Genomic DNA, 12,376 nt, shown 5'->3' on the forward strand with positions numbered 1-12,376 from the left:
CTTGTCCTACCAATATTAAGATCAGCCAGATTTGAAGGAAATAGTTTTGTGCTGATCATAAATGTGCTAACTCTTTAACAAATTAACAGCCCTCTCTGTGAATCCTCATAAGGTTGTATCTGAAGTCAAAATAACAGGTGTAACTGGGGAAGATGCATAGATTTTCATAAACATTGAGCCTGAACATCTGCTTCTGTGAAAAATTCATCTCATTTATGAAGAAAATAGGATATAAATCACCTAATAACCGTCAAGAATGTCCTCAAAGTATTCTGCAGGCATGTTCCAAGTTGAAGTTAATGCGACTTGCATCTGCAAACTGCTCTGAAAATTAAGGGGTGTGACTGTTCTGAACGTTAAATACTTTCATGTTTTATATAATTCCAGTTGCTGCTAATCATAAATTTGCATGTCGCAAAACATAGGCACTCTAAAGGGATCTCAATACGTGCAGTAATGCTTTTCTAATCTGTGGTTTGCGGGTAGGATAAGGAGATATTTATATATTGTGGGTTGTATCCAGTATCCCATTCACACAAGGAACTTCCCGTTCCTCTGCTTATGTGCTCCATGTCTCCCCTTAAATCTGCTCTGGAGGGTTTGGGAAACCCCAGAACTGTTTTGGCAGCATATTGGGGCGGGGGGAGATGTAATCGTTGGGTGCAACTCATGTTTTTCAAAATACAATGTTATTTTTGCCTTGACAGAGGTTCTGAAGTTATGATCTATTGCCCAGCAAGAGCTGAGGGGTCACAGGTTAGCTTCCCTGCTTTAGGATTTTTTTAAAAGCCCATGAAAAGTGTGAGATATTATTTGCACCCAGTAATCTCTCATTTTTGTTTGTTGTTATTTTTGAACTTTGTAGCTTTACATAAATATATATTAAAAAGAAAGGGAAACATAAAACTTGACTCTGGGTTACACTAGCCAGGCTGTCTTTGTGGGACACGAGAGACTGGTGTGATGGGTAACAACAATGTGTATGTCTTTGTCTCCTCTAATCCTTTGGAGATGCTCAAGTCTCCGTGCCGCTGAGGAAGACTAGCAAGGTGATGAGTAACTGAGACCCAGTCTAGGCGTCACCTCACCTCTCTATTTCATCCTTTTCTGCAGTCTACTATGGTGGGCCCTGAGCTGATGGTAGTTTAAGAATGTAATCTCTGTTTTGATATGTGACAACTCAGAACCCATTATCCAGTAGATTCTTGGTAACTGCTTATTGAAGGCAGCCTAGTTTAAGGCATCCTGCATAGCATTTGCCTTCCAGAAACAAATAGGCATGTAATTACTCTGTAATCACATAGTAATTAGTGTCTACTATGCCTATATTGCATAATTATATGCCCTGCAAATTACATGGAAATTATACTTGGATTTAGTATGCATTTCTGCATACTGTGTTGTAGACAAAATAAACTTGAGGTTTAATATATAATTATAACTGCAGTAATGTTGAAATTCTGTAGAATGTTGTAGCTATATTTTGCCAGTTACAGGTTTTTACTATGGCATGGGGACTGCCATCCTCAAAGTCCCATGGTCATACTGCCAGCGACTAGAAGTAGCAGCACATGGCCTAGTGGTGGAGATGATCGTGCATCTAGAACCTCAAATGTGAACCAGGACATATATGAGTAACCTACCCACATGGTCCATGTTCACAAAATCATCCCACTCTCTTTTTGGGGGGGTGGGGGTGGAGCTGGAAGCATCATTCAAGGGGATACACCTAAGTAGGGATTTATGTGGATCCTAGTTTTCATTGAAGTACATTGGGCAGCTGCATGTGAGCTTAGGGCTGCACACTGCTGCATATATAACCTACCCTCATCTCCATCTGTTAACTCACCTTGGTGGCTTGAGGATCACAGCTATGAACTTGCATGTAACTCTGAAATCCTACTGCCTATCTTTTGTTTTAGTTGTTTATGATCAGCTCTGGTGCCAGAAGTTTCTTGAGCTAACAAATGTCCTTGATATCTCAATAATACAAATGTTGAAGCAACTCTATAATCCTGTTTCTCTCCCCCCTCCCTTCTTTTTATATATGTATAGTGGAGCCTGCCATATCAAAGGGGAACAACTGTTTGGATGCAGCAAAAGCTTGTAACCTCAACGATACCTGCAAGAAATACCGATCAGCTTATATAACCCCCTGTACCAGCAGTGTGTCTAATGAAATCTGCAATAAGCGGAAGTGTCATAAGGCCCTGAGGCAATTTTTCGACAAAGTCCCCCCGAAGCACAGTTATGGGATGCTCTTCTGCTCCTGCCGAGACGTTGCATGTACAGAGAGGAGACGGCAGACTATTGTCCCTGCGTGTTCATATGAGGACAGGGAGAAACCGAACTGCCTGAATTTACAAGATACTTGCAAGACGAATTACATCTGCAGGTAAGATAGCACATGGCAGTGGAGTGATTAATGAGGTAGCAGAAGGTACCTTTGGTGATGCTGAAATTGCGAAGGCTGGCAAGTAGTATTTTCGCCAGGGAACAGGACAATCAGGAAGGAAAACCTGACATCTTTAACAGAATAATAACATCTCGTTAAGTCTACACATTTAAAAAATACCTGGTTTCCCTTGGATAAACCTAGGAAATGTACGAACTTTTTCCAGACACAGTTCTGCAGGTAATATTTTCTTGGCAAATAATCATGAGTGAACACTTAATTAAAACATATTTGAAAGGATGAAATAATAATTTGGTATAATTGTGGATAGTTTCTGGAACAATTTGCAGTTTCTTGTGGATTAACCCCTCAGTTTGGACTCTGACTTGCTCACAGGCTTGATAATAGGGCCAAGGAGGAAAGGTATTTAGCAGGCTGAAAGGGGAAAGAGATTCCTTTCAATGGCATTATGGAAATGACTTACTAAGCATCAGTTTGAGCTATTTTACAACAGAAGTGGGAAATCTGTGTTGCTGAACTAAACCTCCCATCATCTGTGATGGGAGGCCATTCAGGCTGGGGCAAATGGGAGATGAAATCTGTCTAGGACATTGGTTTTCTATCAGTGTGTTGTGGCACCCTAAGGTGACTTGAATGATGGTCAGGGGTGTGGGCAACACTGACCTCTGTCACTCTTCCCTCCCTCCTCTGATATACTCTCGTGTGTCTGCCTCCCAAAGGCTTGCACAGCTGTTTATTGCAGCAGCGCTGGCTATAAGCTCCATGGGTGAATGGTGCCTCTGGGAGACACCTCTCTTTAGGGCGGCGGTGGCGGGGGGCAGCTCAGAGACCAGGGACAGCAGCTGCCTGGAGAGAGGAGTCTGAGGGAACACTCCACAAGGGAGGGTGTTCGAAAAAGGGTAAGAGGCTGCCAGCTCTGCAGGCAAATAGAAACATAACTGGGCTCCTGAGCCCCACAGGGCTGCCGCACAAAAAATGTAGTTGGTTAAGGGAGCCGCGGACTCAAAAAAGTTGAAAACTTCTGGTCTAGGAAACCGTGTTGTTGCAGTAGATGAGCTCATGAGAAACCCCTAAGCTCCAAGATTCTGATTTCTATTACTACCAGCCTTTTCTTTCTGCAGTCTCTGTGCTATGCAACACCTCTCCACCCCTATGTTAAAGTATCTATACTCAAGTTGCAGTAAAGCCCTCATCTGTCTCATGCACTTATTACCAGCTCTGCTGGCAGGACTCATTAGTTGAATCTGCCCGGAGAGAACAGGCTAGCTTGAAGTACAATGTTTTGCGTATTGCCTCCTGTGACCTTCCCAACAACTTTTTCCATAATCCGTCCTTAGCACTAGATAGCATTCCCTTGATATGTAGATCACATGAAAGGCCTGCACTTCCCTATGTATATTTCTGCTAAATTGCACAGTCCTGGAATAAAATACAGCTTCAACTTATAGGCCTTCTGTTCCTTCTCTTTTGCTCCTTTTTCCTATCTGAATAGTAGCATTTTCACTCAGATATCTGTTGCATTGTTCCATGCTTGTGGAAAATTGGAAAGGGAATGGTTAACGAAAATTGTCCTCGTGTTTGAATGTGCAGCATGAATATTTCCTTTAAGTGCCATCATTACTTCTTGCGCTGTCTTCATTCATTTCAGCGTCCAAGTTGCTTAATGCTATTTCATTTTCTCACTTTTCACTCATCTTTCCTGACTTTACGCCTTTCGTTCTCCATCATTGCACAACCCAGCTTCCTGGTCAGAAAAATGTTATTACTATTTTTGAAAGCGACAGGAGTATGAAAATGGATTTCTTCACAGATTACCGAATGCAGTTCTGTTTCCATTCAAAAATGCTGTTCAGTGGGTTTTGCCTCTGAGAGCCTATCTATTTGGGGTAATTGTCTGAGAGCTAGTTCACACTGGCAAGTCACCCACTTGATTGCTGTAGTGCTAAGTGATGACTTGCGTGTGTGAATGAGCCATCTCAGGTTTAATACCACCAATGTAATTTTAGTATTGTCCAATAGCGCCACATTTTTCTATGAGGCTAATTTAAGAATGGGCAGGAAGACTCACTCATAATGGCTTGGGGGTTTCTGAACTAAGAGAGCTTGTCTTCCATTTCAAGTGTTCTCCATCCCTAGTGCTAATTTTGACATTCTGCCTATCTTTTTAAAACAGAGGTGAAGCCCTTGGCATAATTTAAAGTTACCCTTAATATCATTTCATGGAAAGGACGGAGAAAATTAAGCAGGGGGCAGCAGAGAGAAGATATCAGGGAGAGAAGCTACATCCACACCATACCTTTAAAACACTATTATACCACTAACATTTATGGCTTCCACCAAACATCCTGGAAACTGTGGTTTGTTAAGAGTGCAGAGAGTTCTTAGTGAACCTCTCACAGAGCTACAATTTCTGGAGTGGTTTAATGATCAATCCCTTTCCCCAGGGAATTCTGGGAATTGTAGATCTGTGAGGTGAAGAAGTGTTTCCTAATGGCCCTCAGCACTCTTTAGTTCCCAGAATTCCTTTGGGGGGGGAAGCCATGACTGTTAAAGTGGTATAATATGAAAGGTGCTGATATGATCAGATAGAGAAAAGGTGGCTAAACCTACTTTTGACTCTAGTCCTACCCATTTCTGGCTCTGATCTGCCCACTGCTAGTATGTGGCTCCTGCCAGTATATGGACCTCTGAGAGACAAAAGGATGCAGCGCCCACCTTTAGGGGCTTGACACATGCTCCCACTGCTCCAACAGAACCGTTTCTCATCTTTCTTTTCTGTTTTTTTGCAACAGCCTAGAAATACTTGCAACTTACAGCACATGGGTAAATGTGCCGCAGGAGCACATGGAGTGCATAACTGTATACTCTATATTTTTTTCTGGCCCTGTCAGGGGATGTTTCTTTTGGACAGCTGGAAAATCCTAGTTGCATAGCATGGAAAGGGAGAAGATCCGCAGCACTAGAGGCCTTTTATGTAATGGCCTAGCCTAGGCCTTAACCTGCCGACCTAGCAGTTCGAAAGCACATCAAAGTGCAAGTAGATAAATAGGTACCACTACGGCGGGAAGGTAAACGGCATTTCCGTGCGCTGCTCTGGTTCACCAGAAGTGGCTTAGTCATGCTGGCCACATGACCCGGAAGCTGTACACCGGCTCCCTCGGCCAATAAAGCGAGATGAGCGCCACAACCCCAGAGTCATTCGCGACTGGACCTAACGGTCAGGGGTCCCTTTACCTTTACCTTTTTACCACTAGTGTTCTTTCAGAGAAGGTGGGATCCAACTGTTAGGACCCAACAGGGCCCAGTCCTGTGAATGGCTTGTGGGATCCAGACTATTAGTGGATTGAAAATCATATTAAGGTACATAATCCAGCAAGTGTAGCTTCTTCATGGATGCTCTTCATATCAATGCAACTTGCATGGAAGTGCATTTGATTTATTTACGCCAAAGAAGTCAGCATGCCTGAGGGTGAAACTAGACGTTGTACCCAACATGGAGCTGCTGTTACAAATGACATTCTCTCTTAAATTTTAGGCACATTCACTTTACTTCCCCTGCCAGGAGTAAACAATGATTTGGGAGAAAGGGTATATACTCTCTGAACTTTCAGTATTGTGATTTGCAATAACCTCCAAAACTCCTAAAGAGACCTGATGTTCTTGGCCAGCCTTTGCCAGCCTGGTGCCTTCCAGACATTTTGAACTGCACCTCCCATCACTCCCAGCCAATGCAACTGATGATGAGACTCATAGTCCAAAACCTCTGGAGGGCACCAGGTTGGTAAAAACTGCTCATAACTCTCCCTTACAACCTTCTTTTAACCAACCCCTAATAATGTGCAGTGAGGACAGAGAAATGCTCAGTAAGTTTGCCTAAATGTTACAAGAAGATCGGAGTGGCCATGAACAAAAGGCTGGTGTTTTTGGAACATCAGTCCCACCCTCATCAGTAGGAATGTGTTTTGATGAAAGAAGCCATTGGTTCTCTGAACATTCTTCTTTATTCCTTTTCATTGTGGTTCTCATAGCCATATCAGGTTTCATCAGATACATTTGCTGATGTTTCCCACTCTCTGCAAGAAAGCTGAAGTGAACCTTTCCATGTCCCCATGTCCCAGTATTGTCATACGGTTTGTTTAGCAGTTGCAGGCTAAACAAGCACAATTATATGCAGTGCCCTCTAGACACTTCTTTTGAACAGTGAGAGTTTTGTTTAATTTTGTTTTCAAATTGGAAGGAATAAATCAACTGAACAACACTTAAAAACATGTCTGGTAGCTACCAGGATCCCTGGTCTTTTGGGAAGATCATTATCCATTTACATCACACATATTAAAACAATAAACAGAGCAGTTTGCACCTGGGATCTATAGAAGTCCATTTCTAAGGTCTTGGAGTACTTATTGAGGCTTTCCATGTACTCTCAGTGTCCATTAAGGCAAAATGGACTTGCAAATGCTGACATGCAGACTGTCTCCTATCTTTCTCTTCTTTAGCTGTCGACTGACACTCCTTCCTTAGGTGTGCTTGTGTATAGATAGATAGACGTTCCTAATGTATTTTACAAAGAGTGGTTATAAAGTGTAGTATTACTCAGAGTAGACTCATTTAAATTAATGAACATGACTAAGTTAGGTCCATTGAATACAGTAGGTTTAACCATGAGTAACACATAGTTAAATACCACCCAGTGGAAGTACTTTCAGTACTACAAGTACTATGGAAGCACAACTGGCTGTGTAGGTCATTTCACTTTCATTCATAAGTGTACTTTTATTATCTAAAAAAATAGAGATGTGGCTGAATCAGCTGCAATCCCAAGTTCCTGATGGGGAACCCAATCTTGCAGCTCATCTCTACAGAAAGCAGGCTTGAACTCACCACCCATCACCAGTTGTTGGATTGAAAGTGTTGTGCAAGAGACTCTGACATGTGGACAACACAGTGCACCTGTCAAGCATCTGACTGTCATAATGATGCTAGTGATTGACAGGTGGGTTGTCCCACCCACCTGTCAAAGTTGGCCTGTTGAGGTGGGGAAAGATAGTGATCTGGCCGGCTGGGCCAAAGGGGTTCTCTACCCCTGTTTTACTTGGTGCACAATGTCTGCAGTCTCTAAGCCAGGCAAGTATTCACGATGTCTGATCCAAACCCATCTCTCAATAAGCATAATGACCGACTCTCTCACTACCAAAACCCTTTCAAATATATATTAGATGCAAGAGTATATGGGTTTCTTCTAATAAACCATTGGCTCTTCATCAACACACAAAAATCTTCCTTCTCCAGGACAGCATGGAGAGCTGACAGCATAGGAGTGGAACTCCTCTACGATGTACATTTTGTGTACATACCTCTCTTAGCTTTTCAGGTCACCTACCTTGGACTCAATGGGAAATACATGTTCCCTAACAGCCAGGAATTCATTATACTGCTAACACACAAACACACACACCTGCCTAGAACAGGCACATAGTGATACGTTCCTCTTCCTTCCACATTCCTGTATCCTTTCATATCCTGCAGGTTGTGAGTCTTCGGACAGGTACAATCTTATATTTTAATCTCTATGCAGTGCTTAGGAAATGTTAGGTATTTTATAAGTGTTTAATAACAATGGTAATAATAATTCAAAGTGCATATTCACTGAATAACCCCCCTGACCCTGGTGGTTTCTTAGCCTCATTACCACTTTGTCTTTAATCCAAAAGCTGCATTCATTCTTTTAAAAAGTTATGAGATCAAGTGTAGTTTGTTTTTAAGTTTACTGTATTGGGAGACAGGAGGAATAGTCTCCTTGCCTGCCCTCTTGCTGTTGCTTAATCTGCCCTGCTGGGTCTCCTTTGTTCTCACATATCTCTGGCACCCTAGCAAAGTACCCTTAAACCTAGCCTTAGGGTTTCTAGGAATGAGTTATTGCACAGAATTCCAGCCAGCAAGCCTAGCATGAATTGGTTCTATCGTATATCTTTATATTTTGATGAAGATGGAAATAAATGTGCCAAACTTATCTTCCAGTTGCAGCCCTTGGTGTCTTGAGGCTTGAGTTTGGATTCAGTGGGAAAAAAGTTTTGCTACTTGCTTGCTTAGTTTCTATATATTAGTCTTACCTTATACACCCTCCTAAATTATTGATGTGTTTAAATAAAATTACAAATGGAATGTATACCTAATTGTTTTTAAAGAAGCCAGGCAAGGCTAGGGGGTTCAGTATTAATCCATTCATACAATGTAATAAAGATTTGGGGAGAATAGGGAATACAGCAGAGCAGAACAACTCAATATCTCTTAAAATAAAAATGTAATTAAAGCATATTCACATCTTGTCCTTTGCAGCTGCTGTATAGATAATGGTCAAAGGAAACAGCTTGGCTGCTGTTGGGGTAGAAGTAGCCAAAAAAGGATATTTCTTTCTTGGCTTGCTTCAGAATCCAGATGTGTTTTTGTACTTAAATAAATAAAACATAGTTCTTAAATAGGAGTCTCTGCAGGTAGCACCATTAAGGACGTTTTATGTCACATATGCCAGCTCCACACACCCCTACTGAATACCCACCAAAATTTAATACAGCGAAGCAACTTTCAGAGCACAGAATTTAAATAGCATTTTAATATATATATATATATGCACTGTGTTTTGTGGAGCTATTTCAAGGATCTTATGCAAATTCTCTTTGTATATTCATTGGCGTGGGTCTCCTTTAGACACAAAGAGCAAACAGGTGCACAATCTGCATGTGAAAATCTTCTCTGAAAAGCACAAAGGAGAGCTATATCCGAAGTGAACAGGAGACAGTTTGCTCCCATATGTATGCGATATGAAATAGTAAACATTGATTTTAATACCAGTTCCTTCATGTTTTGAAAATGCACAAGCATTTCCAGTAGACAGCGGTCTGCAAAATATATCACGTAGCATCCTCTGTAACTATAGGATTGGCTAGCTATGCAAAGCGTATTATGTGTCCCAGTCAGGAGCCCTATGGATGTGATCTGTTCCCAGAGCTTCCATGCAAGGGAGTTTTTGCAGTGCTGTAGAGAGCTCTGTACACAAAGAGATTCCTATCCATTATGCAAATGCATAAGCTTGTTTGTGCACCGTGGTTCATATGCTTACAAGGCATTATCTAGCAAACCGTATAATATTGTCTCATAGTTGAAGGAAGACGAAACAAAAAACACCCCCCTCCCCCATGACTGAGATTCATTTCACGGCCAGTAACATTTAAAGTTCTGGTGTACTTGCAGTGGCCACCACACATTTGTGGGGCTACCCCCTAATATTGTTCCAGAAGCAGCAATTAGTGTGGAATATAGCAGCTAGGTTTTTGAGATAGACCTATAACACTGTCATTAAAGGCATTGCACTAACTGCTGATATGACACCTGAGCAAGTTAAAGGGTTTAGTATAAGTCTCTAAACAACTTTGAACCAGGCTACCTTCTCCCTGCCTGGTCACCAAGATCACCAAGAAAGGCCCTCCTGGTTGTTCCACAGCCTTCATTCATCCATATGGAGATATCTAGGGAAAGGGCCTTCTCTGGGGCGCACACTCTTAGCTGAAATAAGGTAATACACCAATATTGGTGAAGCTTCAGTGCATACTGAAAACATTTCTGTTCTTTCCATGCATAAAAGCATAACCTGCACTGTGCTTCTACAAGCAAAGGAACCTATTGGGAATCACATAGGAATCACATATTGAGTCAGTCTGGCTGGTAGATCGAATGCTGGTTTGAAGTTGGGTTCACATCCAAGCTCAAAAAGTCTCTCATTGATCTGATTTTAAGCTCCGTTCCTGATAACCAAAATGGGAATTATAGTGACCTACCACATAACATGCAAGGACAAGCAGTATAAAGACTTTAAAGCACTTTGAACATTATAACTGCTATATAAATGATTAATAGTATATATCAAAGAAGAGATTATTGAAGCATGATATGACTTACGCCAACTATAATGTTCATGTATATTTTGAAACATTTTAAAAACATACATTATTTATTCAGTACAGAGCCTATTACATTTTATGCTACAATTTATGAATAAATCTACAAATGTGTACTGCAGGTTCCTTATTGAAAGTGTGAGCTTTCATGTGTGAAACTCTTTCATTACCTATATTTCAGTTCCTCACATTTTCAAGTTATTGGAGCATTTACAGTGTGCAAAGAATGCAAGGCCAGGCCAAGAGGTTTTCCTGTAGAACATTCTCTTTTATGTTACCTGCATTTGATCTTAGTGATTTGTTATGTACACTGGTTTTTAATGCATAGGGTATAGGGGCAGACATTTAGTGACTGCTTATTTTATTCAACTGCTGAACAAACAGTAGAACTAAGAAGTTAGGCTTGCAAGAGGAAATAGAGGAGGTTTTTAGTTAGCATTGGTTATATGGACAATGACAAGTTTTGGGAGGTGCCAAAAGAAAGTGATTTGACTGAAGCCAGAAGGTTGTTCATGTGAGTAGTCAATCAAGGCTGCTCTCACACAGCCATTCAATGAGATTTGCACAGAAGTATCTCGTGGGTACAGTTCTAAATTAGAGGATAAAGTTAAAACAGTTTCCACAGCCAGAGGTCGTTGGGTTATTGGTACAATTAATTTAATCCTTGTTGCTATATTTCCAGAAAAGCAGCCTCCTTATTTTAACTGCAGCATTTCAGTGACCTGATATTATAGCAAAATATGAAAATGAACAAACAAAAAGTTTGCCAACCTTGATAAATAACAAGCAAAGAATAAATACTTTGTGTACAGCATGTCCAATTTCACAACTTTAGTGTCTGAACTACCAGCTCTGAGCCTAGCCTACCTCACAGGGCAGTTGTGAAAAAAGGGGGAAGGGAAAGACAGTGTACACAGTCTTGAGCTCCTGGAGGAAAGCAAGAAAGAAAAATATATAACAATCAACAAATATGTGCAGTTTCACAACTCCCAGTAAAATACATACAGAAAACATTTTGGCAACCTTGATTAAAAAATGTCCTTGTGTGTAAAATATAGCCTATAGGAATTTTAATATGTTGTAGCTTTAAGGCAAATGATTATCTTATGGTTGTATTTGCTTTGGTGTGTACACAAACACACCCTACTCCTACTCCTACTTTTATTGCCCAGCCTTCACCAGCAGGTCTTGGGGAGTTGCAACAATTCAAAATTTGGTGTTAAAAACAGTTAAAACAAATCACAGTTACAGGACTAGGATGTCAAAGTCCAAGGTAAAGACGGTTACTGCACATTAATAAATAACAGGCCAGTGATGACAAATAGACTGGTAGTGGTCACATGGGAGACATTTAATATTATTTATTTATTTATTTATTTATTTATTTATTTATTACTTGCCCATCTGACTTAGTTTCCCCAGCCACTCTGGGCAGCTCCCAATCAAGTGTTAAAAACAATACAGCATTAAATATTAAAAACTTCCCTGAACAGGGCTGCCTTCAGATGTCTTTTAAAAATAGGATAGCTGCTTATTTCCTTGGCGTCTGATGGGAGGGCGTTCCACAGGGCAGGTGCCACTACCGAGAAGGCCCTCCGTCTGGTTCTGTGTAACCTCACTTCTCACAATGAGGGAACCTCCAGAAGGCCCTCGGTGCTGGACCTCAGTGTCCGGGGTGAACGATGGGAGTGGAGATGCTCCTGCAGGTATACAGGACCGGGGCTGTTTAGGGCTTTAAAGGTCAGCACCAGCAACTTGAATTGTGCTCGGAAACATACTGGGAGCCAAGCAGATCTCTCAGGACAGGTGTTATATGGTCCCGGCGGCCACTCCCAGTCACCAGTCTAGCTGCCGCATTCTGGATTAATTACAGTTTCTGGGTCACCTTTAAAGGTAGCCCCACGTAGAGCGCATTGCAGTAGTCCAAGCAGGAGATAACTAGAGCATGCGCCACTCTGGCGAGACAGTCCGCGGGCAGATAGAGTCTCAGCCTGCGTACCAGATGGAG

General features: G+C 41.5%; 1 protein-coding gene across 1 annotated transcript in view; it reads left to right on the forward strand.

Moving 5' to 3' along the window:
* Positions 1-12,376, forward strand: part of GFRA1 (GDNF family receptor alpha 1) — a 187,129-nt gene that overhangs the window by 117,396 nt on the left and 57,357 nt on the right. Inside the window, exon 4 of the mRNA XM_083504983.1 lies at positions 2,056-2,395. Coding sequence (XP_083361109.1) covers positions 2,056-2,395 — 340 coding nt within the window. The remainder of the gene's footprint in view (positions 1-2,055; positions 2,396-12,376) is intronic.

This window comes from Podarcis liolepis, assembly GCF_965112155.1.
Source record: "Podarcis liolepis genome assembly, chromosome: 5".
Lineage (NCBI taxonomy): Eukaryota > Metazoa > Chordata > Lepidosauria > Squamata > Lacertidae > Podarcis > Podarcis liolepis.